Source organism: Gigantopelta aegis, chromosome 13, assembly GCF_016097555.1.
Source record: "Gigantopelta aegis isolate Gae_Host chromosome 13, Gae_host_genome, whole genome shotgun sequence".
In the NCBI taxonomy this organism is placed as follows: domain Eukaryota; kingdom Metazoa; phylum Mollusca; class Gastropoda; order Neomphalida; family Peltospiridae; genus Gigantopelta; species Gigantopelta aegis.
In genome coordinates this window covers 37,027,829-37,051,045 of record NC_054711.1, presented here as the reverse complement: position 1 = coordinate 37,051,045, position 23,217 = coordinate 37,027,829, and the positions used below count along the sequence as shown (strand labels likewise).

The following is a 23,217-nucleotide window of genomic DNA, read 5'->3' as shown; positions in this document are numbered from 1 at the left end:
TAGCACGCTCGAGATAACAGTGTTTAAGTTCGTAACATTGCACAGGAAAATTGCCGAGACCGGCACTGGACCTCGATATATGTTGCGTAATCGAGTTTACCGAGGTCGAGATAACGAAGTTTGACTGTATATATATATATATAAATTGTATTATGCGAGCCTCTGCCGAGCATAATACATTATTGTTATTCCTAATACATGATATTGACGATACCGAAACACACGAGGGTAATAATCTCTTTATCATATAATATCAAGCTTAATACAACGTGTTTTTGTAAACTACACGCAACTTTAATTCCAGTCCGCCATTACTAGATATTCAAATGACGTAAGAATATGTTGGGCGGTGTAATTTTGAATGGAAATGAAGTCAAGCTCGAATGACTTCACTTTGGATGTCCTTACATCAAAATACACTTGGGCTTAACTTTTTTTGTTTTCTGAATGCTGGACAGCTTTCAGTGTAAACTTGCTATTGAAATGTTTTTATTTATTTTTTCAATTATGAACCGGCCTCGGTGGCGTCGTGGTTAGGCCATCGGTCAACATGCTGGTAGGTACTGGGTTCGGATCCCAGTCGAGGCATGGGATTTTTAATCCAGATACCGACTCTAAACCCTGAGTGAGTGCTCCGCAAGGCTCAATGTATAGGTGTAAACCACTTGCACAGACCAGTGATCCATAACTGGTTCAACAAAGGCCATGGTTTGTGCTATCCTGCATGTGGGAAGTGCAAATGAGAGATCCCTTGCTGCTAATCGGAAAGAGTAGCTCATGAAGTGGTGACAGCGGGTTTCCTCTCAAAATCTGTGTGGTCCTTAACCATATGTCTGACGCCATATAACCGTAAATAAAATGTGCTGGGTGCGTCGTTAAATAAAACATTTCTTTCTTTTTTTCTAATTATACCTTTTACAATATATAAAAAATTATGAAGTATCATTAAAACATGATAGTATTACGTTCTCGCCAAGCATCCCATATGCAGGAGTCAGTTCCTAGTGAGTACCAGTACACTAGTGCTATCTGTCCAGATGTTTACCGTCAACCATCCAGACATGAACAGTCTGAGATCGTGAACAATAATAGAATCCAACCACAGCTTCCGGCCCATTTACTTGCTGCTAGTTCATTAGGTAGTATAGCAAATGTCGCGCAAATACCAACACAGCCAGAATATCCTGACCCTATGGTCGGTGACTACTTACCTTCCAGGTCACACAATGAGTGTTACTTGCCCAGAGATACTGAAGTGTATCCTGAGAATCAGCCCATGCACTCGCATAGTGGTTACAATTACCCATACACTGGACAGACCAGGTACCCGCATTCTGCGCCACCTCCATTGGCGAGTTCGGACCAAAATCTAATTGGTCTGGTGATACGATTGTCCAGCAGCGGACTTGGTCTCGCACGGAGGATTGTCTCCCTTGATACATGTAGATGCCCTCCAAGGGAAGATAATTCATTTGGGAGAATCTCACTTGAGTTACCAAATTTAATAAAAAGGGTGATTACCGTGCTTTTGAAGCCCAGTTTAGGAATTTGGCCACACAATCGCGTTGGGAAGATACCCAGGCAACCCAAATGTTGGGATGTGCAATGGAGGGTGTAGCTCAGCGTTTGTACGCAGGACTACTTGAGCTTGAGCGACTGGACTACCAAAGGCTTTCACACAGCCTACGCAGACGATATGGAACCAGTCTTCCAGATGTTAAACGGGCGGAGCTGATGGGGCGAAGTCGCAAGTCTTGTGAGAACATTGCTGACTTGCGGGATGATCTGTGGTATCTCGTACAAGGTGCTTACCCTGATCTTCCCAATGAACTTCAGGAGAGGCTGGCTCTGGATGCACTGAAGAGGGCCGTAGACAAAGACTTATGACTCCGGTTTATGGAACGAGATGTACGCACTCTTTAGGAGGCAGTTGATGTGGCTGAACTTTATGAGTCGGTTGTTGGCAATCCTGCTCAGCAGAGATATGTGCGTGCTTTGAGCCTTCGTCCTTCTCAAGGAAAGAGAGTATATTTTGGTTCAGAGACAGAGGACAGTTCAGTTGACCAGAGACTCGGTACTATGACCAATCAGCTGTCAGATCTTCAAACGACTGTGGAAAAGTTGGCATCTATGCAACTTTGGTCATCTCATCTATACAGTCGCCCAAATAGAGGAAGACCGACAGAGATAAATCAGAAGACTAGTAAATTTTGGAAGAATAATGAGGGAGATAAATACTCTCACAATAAAAGGAATCATTTGGAGGGCCGAAGTTATTCGCGATCCCCTAGTACTTCTAGGAGAGGCAACGGTATATGTTTCAAATGCAATGAGACTGGCCACTGGGCTTCCGAGTGCCCTCTAAATTCCCAGACTAATGATTGTCATGGAAATGGAACCCCACTTAAGTCGGATTCGGTGGAGACTAGTGATAAACCAACCACAAATCATAAGGAAGTCAGAGCTAATAAAACAAGCGGTCAGATGGAGGGAGAGATTTGTTTGGTTTCTCGCCAAGGGAAGACAATCCCTGACTCCTTCCTCAATCCATCTGATCTAGTTACTGTTAAGGCTAATTTCCAGGCTTGCTTCAAAGTTCGAGATAAAGGCCAACTATTGAATATTAAGATTTCTAATACGTTGCTTTCCCCAGCTGCAAGCAAACGCTTTCCATCCTCAGTAGCCATCAACTCGGTTGACGTGGCGCTGGAGGCTGTAAATGGGACCTTATTCCAGGCACATGGAATATTTAAAGCACTTGTTCATATTAGTGATGACCTGAATCCCACTGTGGAGGAATTCCTGGTTGTAGAAGTTGGTAATTCCCATGACTGTGATGGTATTCTTGGTATAGATGTTTTAGACATATTAGGGGTGGGTGGGGTCTGATCGATGTTCCCAGGTCGAGGATCCGGTTGATGGGCAGACGGTTACCTACTGTGAGGGCTGAAACCACTGTCATTGTTTCAGATGACATCCGGTTGCTGCCTCAGTCTGTATCTATTATCCAAGTCCACTTGCCTCAACTTCATCGGGAACTGTCCCCGATATTGGTAGAACCCTGCAAGGAGATTTTATTCACACTTGGTTTAATAATGGGAAATTCAGTGGTCACAAATTACAATAAGGTAGCTCCACTGAAAGTTATCAATGTTCTTGATACAGAATATACTTTAGCTCGGGGAAGAATTATTTGTCAGTGCCAAAGTGTTAGTATAATTCTAGATAAGCAAATAAAGAGAGTATCACAAGTTAGTTTTAAAAATACAGTAGTACCTGATCATTTAATTGAATTATTTGATCAGAGTAAATCAAATCTCAACTCAGAATATCAAGAACAGCTCAGAGATCTCCTCTATTCATACAAAGGAACGTTCACAAAGAACGATGATGATCTTTGTCAAACAGACATAGTCAAGCACCGCATCGACACTGGCGATGCGAGACCTATTAAACAAGCTCCATGTCGTCAGACGCTGGTGAAGCAAGAGGCAGAAGAGAAAGAAGTTGCTCGAATGTTACAACAGGGTGTAATCAGTCCCCCAAGCAGTCCTTGGGCTTCCCCAACAGTCCTTGTGCAGCGCCAGGATGGCCGTTGGAGGCATTGTTGTGACTTTAGGCTCATAAATAACATTTCTCATAAGGACTCGTACCCACTACCTCGAATTAAAGATTGTATTGACAGTCTTGGGGGTGCCAAATTGTTCTGCACCATGGATGTGCAAGCAGGATACTGGCGAGTGGAAATGGATCCTCGAGACCGAGAGAAAACAACCTTTGTCACTCGTTATGGGCTGTTTGAATGGAATGTTATATCATCCGAGCGTATTTGAGAAACTGATGGAGATGGTACTGAGAGGTCTCCAGTGGAGTAAGTGTCTCTGTTTCCTTGATGATACCATGTCTTTTGGACTATTTTTTAAGAAACGTTATCCCGGCTCCAATCAGTTCTAGATCGACTGACCTCAGCTGGCCTGAAATTAAATCTAAAAAATGTCATTTCTTCAAAGAGAAAGTAGATTTCCTAGGCCATGTTATATCGGCTGATGGTGTTCACATCCAGCCAGAGAAAATCGAGGCAGTAAAGTCTTGGCCGACACTTAAGTTCCGAAAGGAGCTGCTGCAATTCTTGGGTCTGGCTAATTACAACTGTAGATTTACAAAAGACTTTTCTAAACTTGCCAAACCACTGACTCAACTTACCAGTTCATTAGTTGATTTCGTTTGGATTGAGGAAACTGATAGTGCTTTCATCAGTTTGAAGGAAGCAATTACCTCAGCGCCAGCTCTCGGATATCCCAAACAAGAAGGTGATATCACGGCAATCTAATTAAAATTAGCTCTGCTATTACATGTGGATCCAACAGCAGCCCGTTGGAGCTCATGTCCAGTTGACCTTTAGTTCGACCAATCAAAACTTTACTTGCAAAATCATACCAGTGATTTGAAAATAATTTGAAAACATTCGGGATTATGCCGAGGGTATATGCAATGATTCGGGTGAATTACGAAGTATGCCGGAAACTAATTTCAATATAAAATTTTATATAAAATTCGTTTCAAGACGAAAAAAAACCGTGATGGTATAGCCATAAAATCTGTTTATACTAGTATACAATCCAGAATTTATTACTGCACTTTTTCCCATGTTTTTTCAATGTTGAATTAGACCAACAATTTCACCTATTGCATAAATAGTCTCGCCCGATATTTTTAGAATTTGTATGCTCCCGAATAACGGTATAAAAGACGAAGTGTAATTGGTCGATATTTAAATTGTTATTTATAGATGAGATGTTACCTGGACATGGGGAGTCCACACAATGCTGTTAGATCTACTGGTAGACCAGTAGAGCTAATTTTAATCAGATTAATATCACGGTTGACACAGAACCGTCACACCTGACCACACCCCTCGTCCCCCAGCTGCTTGGAATAATGTTGATAATATGAGTAATGTTGACAGACTGAACACTAAATCCGTCCCCTGCCATAACATTCCATGAAGTGTTCTGAACTCGTACAAATAACAATAACACAAACGTCATGAAAAATATTTTATACTTTACTGAACAATAAGGTCCATGAGTTGTAACGGTTTCTGAATAGATAACGGAGAATACCGACTAAGTGTCAACTATCTACAACCTCAATAATCATATGTAAAGCACGGTTTCTGAATAGATAACGGAGAATACCGACTAAGTGTCAACTATCTACGTTTTTTTTTAACAACCTCAATAATCATATGTAAAGCACGGTTTCCATAAACTCTATAATAACAGGCGCAGATCGACATAGACACTTTGCAACATTTCTGTAAACTTTACTAGGTAAACTTCTACAATCTGTCGGACTACAGGCTGGTAGGTACTGGGTTCAGATCCCAGTCGAGGCATGGGATTTTTAATCCAGATACCGACTCCAAACCTTGAGTGAGTGCTCCGCAATGCTCAATGGGTAGGTGTAAACCACTTGCACCGACCAGTGATCCATAACTTGTTCAACAAAGGTCATGGTTTCTGCTATCCTGCCTGTGAGAAGCGCAAATAAAAGATCCCTTGCTGCTAATCGGAAAGAGTAGCTCATGTAGTGGCGACAGCGGGTTTCCTATCAAAATCTGTGTGGTCCTTGACCATATGTCTGACGCCATATAACCGTAAATAAAATGTGTTGAGTGCGTCGTTAAATAAAATATTTCTTTCTTTCTACAATCTGTCACCAACTTGATGAAGAACAGTGCAGATCATCTGCGACTGTGTTGACATAAAAAAAAATTGGGGGGTCAGGTTAAGATCGGAATAAATCGGTCTGAATGGCTGTAATAAATGGTCACCTGACCTTCTGGACTTCGTGAACCAATCAAAATTTCATTTAGACTGTCATGTACAGAGATACGATATTAAATTGTTTAGGTTTTTTTTCGTTTAGATATGCTGTAAAAGGCAGATTCATACGGATCAGAGCACTGAAATTTATAGAAGCTCTAAATCTAGTAACGTTTTTTTTTTTTTTTTTTTTTCTTTAGAAAAAAAAAATCAATTACAAATGTGATATGACGTCATCGTACATGTAACTAGCTGAATAAAGTACATTTTTTTGACAATTTGGATGCATATAATGTTTTAGGCCTCATTTTCGTGGACAATGAAATAGGTCGTCGGTTCGTGTTACGCTGCCTTTAAACGTAGACGATCGGCATTCAGTCAGTACTTCCCATAACATTCGACACCAAACTTCAGTCTTTCCATGCAGATAGATCCAAATATGGAATAGAGCTGTCCGAACACCTGACTTTAGGATTGCTGCAAACAAAAACAGAAGATAATGAATAGGAAAGGGAATCAGCATTTCTACAAATTACTGTAAATACATTTATATGCTATGGTTTATGTGGTTCAGTGTTATGGGATATTAAACAAGCGAATGACAATGAAAACTATTTCACGAGGCCCATAAACATGATATGAAATGGTAGCGGGTTTAATATCATATTTATTACCCATAATCGATCTTAATTTATATCGTTTAGTTGACGTTTCTGTAAGGTTGTAGTGCGCCAGTCGATGACGTCATAATGTGACGTCAAAGTGTTACATCCCACTTGGCATTCTGGGCCCATATTTTCGAAGCTCTCTTAGGTCTCACTACACAGAAGACTTCTGGGTGAGAGTTCACTGATCACGGTCCACTATAGTTCCTAATTGTGGCACATGTTATGGTTCACATATTCACTTCTAGGAAATGGTGAAGAATTAAAACAATATGTATGTTTAATGGTAAGCCTTCTGGCTGTATTTTGCCCATGTTATTTTGTAATATTGTGCATCGACCTTTTGGGACATGGGTATATAGTGCAAGTGACAGCCGGAGTGAATCGGTTTATGAACCACCTGTTCGGACCGTTACTACAGCCGGATGCGGTCATAAAGCAAAACACTGAGACGGAAATGTTCACAATTTTGGAATGAATATAAATCCTTATATAATGTATGTTCGCAATGGTGTATGTTGTTAGTGCCAACAAGAACCCGTTCTATGGGCAATCTTCATTTGAAGTTGGGCAGTTTAACATAGGTTTCAATGGCAGATGACATCTGTGTAGTGAGACCTTAGTGCTACGAAATGGTAAAACCATCGTAGGATGTGACGTCACTACAACACACGCCATAGTGACGTCATAGCTTACGATAATTTTACGATTTCGTAGGCTAAGATTGCTTCGAAAAAATTGGCCCTGGTATCACTTTGATATGTAGAAAGATATTTTAAACCATATGGGTAATAACTGTAATTCCATCATTGATCATGGGTTATAGATTTGCACCAATTGATCAAATTTTCAATTTACAGTTGATTAGGAAAAGTTACTTTTAAGTATACAACTAGAACACGTTTTTAATTAACGACCAGCAACTGTGTTAAACATTCGATAATTCTGAGGAAACGTGCAACTTATACATTTCTCCATTAGCACTAAAGGATCTGTGCTATGTATCGCACACCACGGCCTTTCATATACCATTTGTGGGGCACTGGTTGGGATAGAAGGACGACACACTCAACACATTTTATTTACGGTTATATGGCGTCAGACATATGGTTAAGGACCACACAGATATTGAGAGTCGAAACCCGCTGTCGCCACTTCATGGACATATGATTAAGGACGAGAGAGATAATTAGAGAGAGCCCGTTGTCGCCACTCAAGTAGTTAAATAAACGGTATCTAAGGGGGACAACTGTAGTATTCTATTTCTTATATATCCTCAAAAACCAGGTTTAAATCAATTTAAACGTGCTTTTCAATTATAACTTATAGTCCGTCCCACAAAAAAACGCCTTTTTTCATGCTATGGAATTTACTACAAATTATTTATTTCTGAATCGACTGATTTGTTGCACCAAAAAAAAAGAGTATTTTTTAAAATTATTTTCAAAACGCCTTTTATGTCTGGTTACGTCAAACCAAACTTAATTCTAAAAAACCCAAAACAGTTTTATAGAATGATGGGACGAACTACAGTTACTGCACTTGCGCTTGCAGTTATCTTATGAGTCACGATGCAATCTGTTTCAGGAAGGAAGGAAGGAAGGAAGGAAGGAAACGTACTTAACACAATTTATTTACGATTATATGGCGTCAGACATATGGTTAAGGATCACACAGATATTGAGAGAGGAAACCCGCTGTTGCCACTTCATGGGCTACCTTTTTCGATTAGCAGCAAGGGATATTTTATATGCAGCATCCCACAGACAGGATAGTACATACCACGGCCTTAGTTACACCAGTTGTGGTGCACTGGCTGGAACGAGAAATAGGCCAATGGGTTCACCGACAGGGATCGATCCTAGACCGACTGCGCATCAAGCGAATGCTTTACCACTGGTCTACGTCCCGCTCCGGGTTAGGATGGAGAAAAACCCAATATATCGACCAAGGTTTGAGATTCTATAACCCAATCAGGCAAGCGCTCTACTGACTGAACTAGTTCCCATTCCATTATCATTATAGTTATCAATCATCATCATCATCACCAACATCATTATCAACAACATCATCATCGTCATCATCAACAACATCATCATTATTATCAACAACATCATAATCGTCATCAACAACATCATCATCATCATCATCATCATCATCATCATCATAAATCGTCATCATCAACATCATTATCATCATCATCCACATCATCATAGCATCATCATCACCAACACAATCATCATCATCATCACTATCGTCATCACCAACATCATCATCATCATCATCAACTGAACGATGAGTATGTGAGCACCTTTTCGACACCATCCTGAAGGCATTCTGCTGTATGGCTTCTAGATCAAGGACGTCACACATCACTCGTGACAGGGTCATCCTCTTGATGTATCTTAGCTGTTCTGGAAAAAAAATACAAGTCAGTGGTTACGTAACACTTAACGTGTCACGTCAGGAATTAGTCTTAGAACTGAAGAAACAAAACGTACCTGGGTTTTTGCGGATGCATCGCAATGTTCTGTAATAATATCCATCCCATATGCCAGCAATAAGTATATATTATTTTTCAATACAAAATAAACCACTATTGTTAAAGTTTCGAAATAACTGTACTATGTTTTGTCCATACATTAACCCACGTGCTGAAATGATAATCGGAGTGTTTTGTTTTTTTAGTTAATTGGTCTTTCCTTTTCGTGGCCTGTACTTGTGGTTCCTGATTGGCAGGTGTATATTTGGACGGTCACCAGTCAAGGTGTTTAGAAACCAAAAAATACGTGCCTGTTTTATTAAGATAACAGGGTATTGTGGGATAACCGGTAATTGATATTATCATCTGTCCTGCTTTATTATTGTATATAATTCTGTAAAACCCTTGATTAAGTAGACTTTCCCATCTAAAATCACAAAACTGACCAATTACGTAGTCCCAAAGAAACTAACATTATCACTTGGGCATCGTGAGTGGTCGTTTTTGCTCCAACGTACCCTACCAATAGGCCTAATAATATGCATTTTTTCTTTTGATTTGGTTAAGAGGAAAAAATACTATAACCCCAGTTCGTTATATTAGTAGAAATTGAAATATATTTAGTTAAATAGTTTATTATATTATCAAGTCATTTATGTTGTTTTACAAGTCAGGTTGATAAAAGCGAAGTGCCTTGTAAATGACTGCGTTTGTTTACACTGTGCATACTGGAGTTGGTCGAAGCTGACATCACTTCGCCCCAAGCTATAATTACAGACGCACCGAAAACAAAAGAAAATGGATGTCCCCAGTTAGTAGGAATAATCACGGGTTTTTTGGGGGTTTTAATTAACTGAAAAATTAAATGTTTTTCATTTCTTAAAGTGTCAGTATGTGCTGGTGGTCTGGTATGCATCCTTCCAACACATTAGGCTCATGTTTGAGTTGATTATCCCTTTAAGTCACTTTCAAACTAAACACAGCCAATGGCAAAACCATCAGGTCACCTTCAAACTAAAGAACACAACCAGTGTCAAAATCATCGATTCACTTTTAAACTAAATAATACAGCCAGTGTTGAACACTTTAAGCCACTTTCAAACACGGTCGATGTCAAATATAATAACCGAGTCCTTTTCATACTAAAGAATACGGTCAGTTCTTTTAATTATTTAATATATTAATTTATTTTACATTTGTGGATTGTATTAAACAGTATTAGTACTACACACAAGAGAAGAAACATAATGATATTAATAGGATTTGTTTTAGGTGATCCAACATTGTGCAATTATTAATTATGGCTTGATTGTTACTATATTTAGTGAATTGATACAATAATCATAGCTAAAGTTATGAATGCACTTTTCTTAAATAATTAAAATTTAAGAATAATAAATCTGGTTTTAGAAATTGATTGCACCTCCACCCCTACCCCCGCCTGAAAAACAACGAATAACAAAAAAACACAACAACAACAACAACAACACACACACACACACAAAACCCCACCCATCCACCAAACAAAGAAGGTTAGCAAATTAAAAAGAGGCATGCATTAAAACGTGCATCTGGGCTTTTTAAAAATATGCTTCCATATCTATACGTACAGGTATGGGTTTTTTTATTATTGAATGTCAAACTTTCGATCATACGCAACATTTGTTTTTAAAACAAGAAGACTTTCGAATTAAAATCCTCTACCATTAAATTAGCGTCCTGCCCTATGAAACTCCTGACCAGAACACTGTACTTTAACTAGCAATCATTTTCAAATGTTTGCACCAATTGATATTGATAATTTTCAATATTTTCACAAGTGTATAAAGAGTACACTTTTGACCACCCCCTCCCTCCCCCCTAAAAGTGTACATCCCTAAATGTCATCAAAAAAAGTGTACGCTGGCCCCTTAAACCCCCGCCCCCACCCCCACCCCCCACCCCGCGTACGGTTTGTACGCTCGTAAAAATGTTGAAAATTGTGGACGGTCCCTTAGTTGTGGTAGTTTGGTTTTGTTAAATGTTTATTGTTCAGTCATTATTAATTAATTCTTCATTTATTCTTTCATCTCGGCCATTCATTCATTTTTTCAGTCAATTCATTCATTCATTCATTCATTCGTTCGTTCGTTCGTTCGTTCGTTCGTTCGTTCGTTCATTCTTTCAGTCAATTACTTCATCCATTCATTCAACTTTTAATTCTCTTTTTTCATTCATTAATTTTTTTTTTCATTCGTTCTTTCAGTCCATTCATTCAGCTCACCTATCCATTCATTCGTTCATTCATTCATTCTTTCAGTTCGTTCATTCATTCATTCATTCATTCATTCATTCTTTCATTGTACTAACCAGCAGTCAACCTTGTCCGGTAGTTCTTGTTTTCGTACCAGAACCGGTCTCCATTCTTCAGGTTGTAGAATTGTTGACCAATGATGAAACCAAATGTTGGTCCTACGACTCCGCCATTGTACGGCTTCTCCGTCAGTCCACCCACAAACAGATCCACTTCGTCATAGTTGTTGCTGATTAAATGAAAACATCAATTTATAAAAGTAAATTTCACCATTACACAAAGGAAAGGAATGTTTACAAGGAAATGTTTTATTTAACGACGCATTCAACACATTTTATTTACGGTTATATGGCGTCAGACATATGATTAAGGACCACACAGATATTGAGAGAGGAAATCCGCTGTCGCCACTTCATGGGCTACTCTTTTCGATTAGCAGCAAGGGATCTTTTATATGCACCATCCATTAGATAGGATAGGATAGGATACCACGGTCTTTGATGTACCAGTCGTGGTGCACTGGCTGGAGAGAGAAATAGCCCAATGGGCCCACCGACGGGGATCGATCCCAAACCGACCGCACATCAAGCGAGCGCTCTACTACTGGGCTACGTCCCGCTCAGATACATCACTATTCAAGAGAGTTAACTGTAGGTCCTTTTTATACGCCCGGCGTTGTCCATACGTCCGTACGTCCGTCAGAACGTCTGTCTGTTAACGTTTTCTTATCCGGACCATATCTTGCATACAGATGCATACAGGACCATCAAACCTCACATGTAGGAACAACTTAGGATATGGGTGTGTCGCGTACTATTACTAGGTCACTGTGACCTACTTTTCGCGGTCTACTGTACATAACAGTAAATCCTTATCCGGATCATATTTTGTATACAGATGCATACAGGACCATCAAACATCACATGTAGGAACAACTTGGGATGTGGGTGTGTCGCGTACTATTACTAGGTCACTGTGACCTACTTTTCGCGGTCTATTGCACATAACAGTAAATCCTTGTCCGGATCATATTTTGTATACAGATGCATACAGGACCATCAAACATCACATGTAGGAACAACTTGGGATGGTGGTAATCAGAAGTCCAAAATAATTAGAATTGAATCATATCCGTAACATATTCGTTAATATCTATAGTTTTCCATCAAACTACTGAAGGGTGTATCATATACCTCACCGATACTCTTGGCCAAATGCAGAGGATTTTTAATAATTTCCTACAACACTGAAACAAAGTAAAGTTTCTTTTATTTGACGACGTCACTAGAGCACATTGATTTTTTTTTATCTTATCATCGGCTATTGGACGTCAAACACATGGTCATTCTCACACTTTTAGAGGAAACTCGCTGTCGCCACAGAGGCTACTCTTTTACGACAGGCTGCGTTTCCCACAGGCAGGATAGCACAAACCATGGCCTTTGTTGAACCAGTTATGGATCACTGGTCGGTGCAAGTGGTTTACACCTACCCATTGAGCCTTGCGGAGCACTCGCTCAGGATTTGGAGTCGGTATCTGGATTAAAAAATCCCATGCCTCGACTGGGATCCGAACCCAGTACCTACCAGCCTGTAGACCGCTGGCCTAACCACAACGCCACCTAGGCCGCTAGCAAAAACGATAGAGAAATTCGGGGACAATAAGCGCCTGAAACATTTTCACCATATATATATTACATATTTACATTATTCTACCCACAATATTACTAAATTTGAAATCCATGTTAAAATGTATAGCGATTCGTTTGCAACCCTATTTAACTATTTTGCAGTATTGCTAATTATTAGGGCTTCTAGAATTTTCATAAAAGCCACTAGCCATGGGATCAGTGATTTAAAAAATTTACTAGCCACAATTAAAAATTAACTAGCTCTACTTTACTTTAAATTAATACAATTTTACTAAATAATAGTAATAATCAGATACATGTATGTTGCCTAAAGAGAGAGATAGAACTTAAAAACTCTAACATTGGGGGCTTGAGGTGGAGGCAGAGTATTCATATCAGAGCCGTAGCTAGTGGGGGGCAATCCTCCCCACCCACCCACCCCCCACCCCACCCCCCACCCCACCCCCACTCCACCCACACACCCCACCCCACCCCCGAAAAAATTCGGAAAAAATTCTCTATTAACTACTCAGTTGCCCAACCAAACAGACAATCCTAGCTACGGCCCTGCAAATTTACAAAATAGACTTGACTGCAACATTTGACAAAAACTAAATTCACTAGCCGTCGGGCATGTGAACAGTAGTTATTTACTAGCCAGGCATTGAATATCACTAGCCATGGGAGTTGGGGCTACCATAAGCTAAAAGCCCTGGCTAATACGAATAAATGTTATCCAGATTCGGGCATTTTGGTTGAATTAGGGCAAAGAATGGGAGCTCGTGCGCCTATGCCTGGGACATACTTGTAGGTTTCTAGGCACTTCCGGCTGAGTTGAACTCTGGGCGATCCTCGGCGCAGCAGACGACGGTATTGGCTGTAGGGCGGTAACCCGTGGTCCCGCCCTCGCTGTACGTTTCTGGCGGCCAGGTCCATGGGCGGCACAATTGTCTCGTACAGGTGATTGGTGAGGCCGGTCGTCAGGAAGCGGTCAGGGCGGGAACACGGGCGCGACACCATCCCGTCCATGATGCTGTACAACCCTCGGCTGTTGTTCACCTTTGTGCAAGGAAAGGAATGTTTGTTTAACAGTGTGAGACATATCAACAGCTGTTAAGTACTACTGTGTGGCAATGGAAAGACATAATTTGTATGGGGTGTATACTACCAAATTAAATCCCATAGACGACAATATTAACATATGTGGCTAAAACGCCTACCTGCAGCGTATCAATCGACATAAACGCCACGGATATAAATACTACCACCCCTCACCCTTAAAGTTAATTAGAAAACAATTGGGGGTCAAGCTGCTCAATTCTGAGATAACGGGTAGCATCTATGACTACCTTAGTTCCGCACAAAATTCGAGTACATTTTGTTACAGGTACCCCATACATGTTTCAAGCACAAGGCTACATGACACAGTGGTATTATATGAAATACAATTGCATACATTTTTTACCCAGATGAAACAAGTTTTTTCATAACCAACAAACTCATATTTATCACAAATCACAGGACTTGTGGTGTTCACTTCTCTATAAAAAGTTTGGTGCACCTCGAACTTTGACCCAGCCGGAAGTTATTTGGTTTAGTACTTCTTATATGTTTAATAACTACGCGAGGCAGTAGTATATCTACGACTAGTTCATTAAATTAAACATTGATAAACAAACCTCGACTCGATACATTTTAAAGAACTGGTCTACGGCTATTAGGCTACTGTTTGGAAAAGGAAAAATGACTGTGCTCAACGACATTAGATATATGGACTGCCGTTAGGCACGAAACAGGGCCGTACCTTGATAAAAATCCTAGGGGGGGGGGGGGGGGCACTACTTTTTATAAACAAATAAAACACTATACAAATTAAACCCTGAGATGTGTATGTTATTTTCTGGAGTGAAAAAACGTGAGATTCTCAGGGGGAAACTGTCCCTCCTGCCCCCTCCCACACAGCTCAATCCCACCTCTCCCAGGCAAACGTTCTACCACAGAGCTCAATCCCACCCCTCCCAGACAACGTTCTTCCGCAGAGCTCAATCCCATCCCTCCCTGGCAAACGTTCTACCACATAGCTCAATCACACCCCTCCCTGGAAAACATTCTACCACAGAGCTCATTCCCACCACTCCCTGGAAAACGTTCTACCACAGAGCTCAATCTCACTCCTCCCAAGCAAACGTTCTACCACAGAGCTCAATCCCACCCTCCCAGGAAAATGTTCTACCACAGATCTCAATCCCACCCCTCCCAGGCAAACGTTCTACCACAGAGCTCAATCCCACCCCTCCCAGACAAACGTTCTTCCACAGAGCTCAATCCCATCCCTCCCTGGCAAACATTCTACCACATAGCTCAATCCCACCCCTCCCAGACAAACGTTCTTCCACAGAGCTCAATCCTATCCCTCCCTGGCAAACGTTCTACCACATAGCTCAATCCCACCCCTCCCTGGCAAACACTTTACCACACAGCTCGATACCCCCACCTTTGCCTACCAAGTGGTCTTCTATAGATCTCGATGGAACCTCTCACCTTCAAGAAGTACGGTCGGAAGAACATAGTGTCCACTAGGGTGTGGTCACTGACGCTTGTCTTGAACTCTCGCGGAACGAGACTATGCCCGAAGCGGAAGGCGGCCGTGGCAAAGCTGTTGAAGACCTCGGCACGGAGAGTCGGCTGGTATCTGTACCTCCAGGAAATCCTCGACTGTCGCATCCCGCCAGGTCCCAGCACGATAGGCAGCCAATGCTTGTACGTGATGTGCTGCAATATGGCGCCGTTGATTTTGCGCGCCTCCTGGAAGAGATGTTCATCATTCCAGTGTTGGTTGAGGCGCTTGAGTATGCGCACGATACGGTTGTGAAGTTTGTGGAACAGCGTGTGCAGTCCCGTCAGACCAGGGACTTCGTTGACCCTGACATCGCCTGCAATGACACAAGTCGTACGTAGCAATGACGCACAACGTTGTACCTAGTGGGGAGCAGTTGTCCAGGAACTATTACAAACATCAGGGTGACCAGAAACCCATACCAAGATCCTGTCGAATCGTTCAGTGAAGAGGCGGGATGTAACCCAGTGGTAAATCGCTTGCATTGATGCGCGGTCGGTCTAGGATCGATTCCCGTCGATGGGCCCACTGGGCTATTTCTCGCTCCAGCCAGTGCACCACGACTGGTATATATCAAAGGCCGTGATATGTGCTATCCTGTCTATGGAAAAGGTGAATCCTATAACAACTTGTTCTGAATGTGCACGTTAAGCCCTATAACCTGACCTAATGGAAAAATGTAGCGGAGCTTCTTCTCTAAGACTATATATCAAAATTGCCAAAGGTTTGACATCCAGTAGCCGATGATTCACAAATCAATGTGCTCTAGTGGCGTCGTTAAACAAAACAAACTTTTTTGTTTCGTCCAGTGAAGTTTCCGATTATACTTTTAGCAAGAGATTGTAGTTTGAAACTAAACTCACATACACGATGTTAGCTACTCACGTGATTGTACACATTAAAACTAAACTCACATACACGATGTTAGCTACTCACGTGATTGTAGTTTGAAACTAAACTCACATACACGATGTTAGCTACTCACGTGATTGTACACATTAAAACTAAACTCACATACACGATGTTAGCTACTCACGTGATTGTACACATTAAAACTAAACTCACATACACGATGTTAGCTACTCACGTGATTGTACACATTAAAACTAAACTCACATACACGATGTTAGCTACTCACGTGATTGTAGTTTGAAACTAAACTCACATACACGATGTTAGCTACTCACGTGATTGTACACATTAAAACTAAACTCACATACACGATGTTAGCTACTCACGTGATTGTAGTTTGAAACTAAACTCACATACACGATGTTAGCTACTCACGTGATTGTAGTTTGACATACACGATGTTAGCTACTCACGTGATTGTACACATTAAAACTAAACTCACATACACGATGTTAGATACTCACGTGATTGTAGTTTGAAACTAAACTCACATACACGATGTTAGATACTCGCGTGATTATACACATTAAAACTAAACTCACATACACGATGTTAGCTACTCACGTGATTGTACACATTAAAACTAAACTCACATACACGATGTTAGCTACTCACGTGAGTGTACACATTAAAACTAAACTCACATACACGATGTTAGCTACTCACGTGATTGATAGTACTCACGTGATTGTACACTTAAACTAAACTCACATACACGATGTTAGCTACTCACGTGATACTCACGTAGTTGTACACATTAAAACTAAACTCACATACACGATGTTAGCTACTCACGTGATTGTAGTTTGAAACTAAACTCACATACACGATGTTAGGTACTCACGTGATTGTAGTTTGAAACTAAACTCACTCACACGATGTTAGCTACTCACGTGATTGTACACATTGAAACTAAACTCACATACACGATGTTAGGTACTCACGTGATTGTAGATTTGAAAACTAAACTCACATACACGATGTTACTAACTCACATACATGATGTAGATACTCACGTGATTGTAAAACTAAACTCACATTGTTACTCACGTGATGTACACATTAGCTACTCACGTGTTTGTAGTTTGAAACTAAACTCACTTACCCGATGTTAGGTACTCACGTGATTGTAGTTTGAAACTAAACTCACATACACGATGTTAGCTACTCACGTGATTGTACACATTAAAACTAAACTCACATACACGATGTTAGCTACTCACGTGATTGTAGTTTGAAACTAAACTCACTTACCCGATGTTAGGTACTCACGTGATTGTAGTTTGAAACTAAACACGATGTTAGCTACTCACGTAATTGTACACATTAAAACTAAACTCACATACACGATGTTAGCTACTCACGTGATTGTAGTTTGAAACTAAACTCACCCGGTGTTAGCTACTCACGTGATTTTACACATTAAAACTAAACTCACATACACGATGTTAGATACTCGCATGGATGTAGACATTGAAACTATCACGAACCTGACGTTAAGCAGTTTGGAGCCTCGGTTTCGTTCTTGCACGGCCTATGGATGTTTTTACCTCGAGGCAGCTGGTTGCTAGCTGACGTTCTTAAGAGACCTGCCAAACGAAGACAAACATATCAGCTCAATAACCTATATCTAATATATTTTAATGGCTATACTATAATGAAAAAAAGAAAAAGAAAGAAATGTTTTATTTAACGACGCACTCAGCACATTTTTATTTACCGTTTATACGGCGTCAGACATATGGTTAAAGACTACACAGATATTGAGAGAGGAAACTCGCTGTCGCTACTTCATGGGCTACTCTTTTCGATTAGCAGCAAGGGATCTTTTATATGCGCCATCCCACAGACAGGGTAGTACACACCACGGCCTTTGATATACCAGTCGTGGTGCACTGGCTGGAACGACAAATTGCACAATGGGCCCACCGACGGGGATCGATCCCAGACCGACCGCGTATCGAGCGAGCGCTTTACTACTGGGCTACATACCGCCCCCATATTATAATGAGTAGACCTGGCAGTCAATAAACAGATTGAAAATACAATGGAAATATTGTTGGGTGGATTTTTTTCCAGGTTATGTCATGTTGACGTTTTAAATCACAAAATCAGATTTAAGTTTCAAGTGAAGGTCAGTTATAAACATTTACAACTTGTAGAAATGATACACTATCAAGTCGTAGAATAACAAATGTTAGAATCGTGATAACATCACTTAAAGCGATTACAATAACGCAGAGAGTTTACAAAATAAAATGTACTGGAACTTATTGTGTTGTTTTATCACTGGCACGTGGTGGCATTAACACGATGAAATGTACTTGAACCTTTTGTGTTTTATCACTAGCACGTGGTAGCATTAACACAATAAAATGTACTTGAACCTATTATGATTTATCACTAGCACGTGGTAGCATTAACACGATGCAATGTACTTGAACCTATTATGTTTTATCACTGGCACATGGTAGCATTAACACGATGCAATGTACTTGAACCTATTATGATTTATCACTGGCACGTGGTAGCATTAACACAATGAAATGTACTTGAACCTATTATGATTTATCACTGGCACGTGGTAGCATTAACACGATGAAATGTACTTGAACCTATTATGTTTTATCACTGGCACGTAGTAGCATTAACACGATGCAATGTACTTGAACCTATTATGTTTTATCACTGGCACGTGGTAGCATTAACACAATGAAATGTACTTGAACCTATTATGTTTTATCACTGGCACGTAGTAGCATTAACACAATGAAATGTACTTGAACCTATTATGTTTTATCACTGGCACGTGGTAGCATTAACACAATGAAGTGTACTTGACCCTATTATGTTTTATCACTGGCACGTGGTAGCATTAACACAATGAAATGTACTTGAACCTATTATGTTTTATCACTGGCACGTGGTAGCATTAACACAATGAAATATACTTGAACCTATTATGTTTTATCACTGGCACGTGGTAGCATTAACACAATGAAGTGTACTTGAACCTATTATGTTTTATCACTGGCACACAACAAGTGGTAGCATTAACACAATGAAATGTACTTGAACCTATTATGTTTTATCACTGGCACGTGGTAGCATTAACACAATGAAGTGTACTTGAACCTATTATGTTTTATCACTGGCACGTGGTAGCATTAACACAATGTAATGTACTTGAACCTGTTGTGTTTTATCATTATTAACACAATGTGTTTATATCACTGGCACGTAGTAGCATTAACACAATGAAATGTACTTGAACCTATTATGTTTTATCACTGGCACGTAGTAGCATTAACACAATGAAGTGTACTTGAACCTATTATGTTTTATCACTGGCACGTGGTAGCATTAACACAATGAAGTGTACTTGACCCTATTATGTTTTATCACTATTAGGTGTTTTTATCACTGGCACGTAGTAGCATTAACACAATGAAATGTACTTGAACTTATTATGTTTTATTACTGGCACGTAGTAGCATTAACACGATGCAATGTACTTGAACCTATTATGTTTTATCACTGGCACGTGGTAGCATTAACACAATGAAATGTACTTGAACCGATAGTGTTTTATCACTGGTACGTGGTAGCATTAACACAATAAAATGTACTTGAACCTATTATGATTTATCACTGGCACGTGGTAGCATTAACACAATGACATGTACTTGAACCTGTTGTGTTTTATCACTGGCACGTGGTTGCATTAACACAATGAAGTGTACTTGAACCTATTATGTTTTATCACTGGCACGTGGTAGCATTAACACAATGAAATGTACTTGAACCTATTATGTTTTATCACTGGCACGTGGTAGCATTAACACAATGAAATGTACTTGAACCTATTATGTTTTATCACTGGCACGTAGTAGCATTAACACAATGAAGTGTACTTGACCCTATTATGTTTTATCACTGGTACGTGGTAGGTCACAAAAAGTAAAATGAACTCATTATAGTGTTTTATCACTGGCACGTAGTAGCATTAACACAATGCAATGTACTTGAACCTATTATGTTTTATCACTGGCACGTAGTAGCATTAACACGATGCATTGTACTTGAACCTATTATGTTTTATCACTGGCACGTGGTAGCATTAACACAATGAAATGTACTTGAACCGATTGTGTTTTATCACTGGTACATGGTAGCATTAACACAATAAAATGTACTTGAACCTATTATGATTTATCACTGGCACGTGGTAGCATTAACACAATGACATGTACTTGAACCTATTGTGTTTTATCACTGGCACGTGTTAGCATTAACACAATGAAATGTACTTGAACCTATTATGTTTTATCACTGGCACGTAGTAGCATTAACACAATGAAATGTACTTGAACCTATTATGTTTTATCACTGGCACGTAGTAGCATTAACACAATGAAATGTACTTGAACCTATTATGTTTTATCACTGGTACGTGGTAGGTCACAAAACATAAAATGAACTCATTATAGTGTTTTATTACTGTAGGACTCAAAAAATAAAATGTATTTGAATATATTGTGGTGTTTTATCACTGGCACGTGGTAGGACTCACTAAATTGGTGTTGGGTTCGCTGTATCTTCAAACACGTTTCATCCCAAAGTTACGCACTGATATTACAGACAAAAATAATGTTCTGTTCTCTATCTATCTTGCTCTCATCTTACAATATCTGACTAGTTTTCTATGTCGTGTTTTGTTTTTCTTTCCTTGTAAAATCCAGACGTAGCCCTACTGCGGACATTTAATATTCTAATGTTAATATTCTAATGTTCTAAAAGATTTCTCCATTAGTTAGTGAACACTGCCCATGCTCATACTAAGTTTTAGAACTATCCAATCAAAAGTCTACCCCCCCCCCCCCCACCCACTCCCGAGAATCATAGTTCAAAAGTATCTAAACTCCTCAAGGCGACGACAGACTTTCAACTTTTCAATTTAAATTTTGAAAATATGTAATAAACATTGTAAACTCCATATTTCCAAACTATCTCTCTATTAGTTTGTCGAGGGTACCAAAAAGGATCGTTGTACAAAGTTTCTGAATCAAAACTGTGGAAGAAAGATTGAGTTGATGGAAATGTTGACGAAACGTTCCACCGACGAACTTCATAACAGAGAAGGGCGGGACGTAGCCCAGTGGAGAAGTGCTCGCATATATCAAACACTTACCCAGATGTACCCGTCATTCGTGTCAAAAGCACATTCACGTCAAACACTTACAGATATCAAACACTTACCCAGATTTACCCGTCATTCGTGTCAAAAGCACATTCACGTCAAACACTTACACATATCAAACACTTAACCCATATTCAAAAGTCATTCACGTTAACAGCACACTCACGTCAAACACTTACACATATCAAACACTTACCCAGATTTACCCGTCATTCGTGTCAAAAGCATATTCACGTCAAACACTTACACATATCAAACACTTACACCCATATTGAAAAGTCATTCACGTTAACAGCACACTCACGTCAAACACTTACACATATCAAACACTTACCCATATTAAAATGTCATTCACGTTAACAGCACTCACGTCAAAGACTTACACATATCAAACACATACCCAGATTTACCCGTCATTCGTGTCAAAAGCACATTCACGTCAAACACTTACACATATCAAACACTTACCCATATTAAAAAGTCATTCACGTTAACAGCACACTCACGTCAAACACTTACACATATCAAACAATTACACCCATATTAAAAAGTCATTCACGTTAACAGCACACTCACGTCAAACACTTACACATATCAAACACTTACCCATATTAAAAAGTCATTCACGTTAACAGCACACTCACGTCAAAGACTTACACATCACGTCAAACACTTACACATCACGTCATCAAACACTTACCTAGATTAAACAGTCATTCACTTACCCATTAAAAAGCACACTCACGTCAAACACTTACACATATCAAACACTTACCCAGATTAAAAAGTCATTCACGTTAACAGCACACTCACGTCAAACACTTACACATATCAAACACTTACCAAGATTAAAAAGTCATTCACGTTAACAGCACACTCACGTCAAAGACTTACACATATCAAACACTTACCCAGATTAAAAAGTCATTCACGTTAACAGCACACTCACGTCAAAGACTTACACATATCAAACACTTACCCAGATTAAAAAGTCATTCACGTTAACAGCACACTCACGTCAAAGACTTACACATATCAAACACTTACCCATATTAAAAAGTCATTCACGTTAACAGCACACTCACGTCAAAGACTTACACATATCAAACACTTACCCAGATTAAAAGTTCGCAGATCATTCATCTCTTTGACGCTAGATCCATATATCTGAGACGCATCCATGTAGGCAGTGATCATGTTCATCTGTTCCCTGTGTGATTTGTGCCCTATAGGATAAAGTGAAACTGTGAAACTTGTACAAATCCCACGAAACAAGTACTGAGTGTTGAATAAAGATCATCGCTTGGTTCCCCATGTAACAGTTGGGGTATACCTTTCAAGAGCCGAATTGTGGCCCTGTTTTGAGGTGGCCAAATCATGGGTTCGCGGTGGTTATGACACTGAGTTCAAAGACTTTCTGACAATAATTTAAAGAAAATAATACTGACAGTTTTTAAAATACACATGTAACAGTGTCTGGTAGATATGGAGGTTTTATTTTTATTTTATTTTGTTTTGTGGGGGAGGGATTGGGGGGTAGAATGTTCTAATTTTTGTTTTCGTAAATTCTTGACTGTGATATGATCTAA

The 23,217-nt window shown here is 39.8% G+C and overlaps 1 protein-coding gene across 1 annotated transcript in view; it reads right to left on the bottom strand.

Moving 5' to 3' along the window:
- Positions 1 to 5,587: 5,587 nt before the first annotated feature.
- Positions 5,588 to 23,217, bottom strand: part of LOC121387043 (chorion peroxidase-like) — a 38,744-nt gene continuing 21,114 nt past the window's right edge. The window contains exons 7-13 of the mRNA XM_041518053.1: positions 22,744 to 22,854; positions 17,919 to 18,017; positions 15,441 to 15,832; positions 13,705 to 13,958; positions 11,325 to 11,497; positions 8,805 to 8,907; positions 5,588 to 6,305 (exon numbers count right to left, since the gene is read on the bottom strand). Coding sequence (XP_041373987.1) covers positions 6,239 to 6,305; positions 8,805 to 8,907; positions 11,325 to 11,497; positions 13,705 to 13,958; positions 15,441 to 15,832; positions 17,919 to 18,017; positions 22,744 to 22,854 — 1,199 coding nt within the window. The 3' untranslated portion in view covers positions 5,588 to 6,238. The remainder of the gene's footprint in view (positions 6,306 to 8,804; positions 8,908 to 11,324; positions 11,498 to 13,704; positions 13,959 to 15,440; positions 15,833 to 17,918; positions 18,018 to 22,743; positions 22,855 to 23,217) is intronic.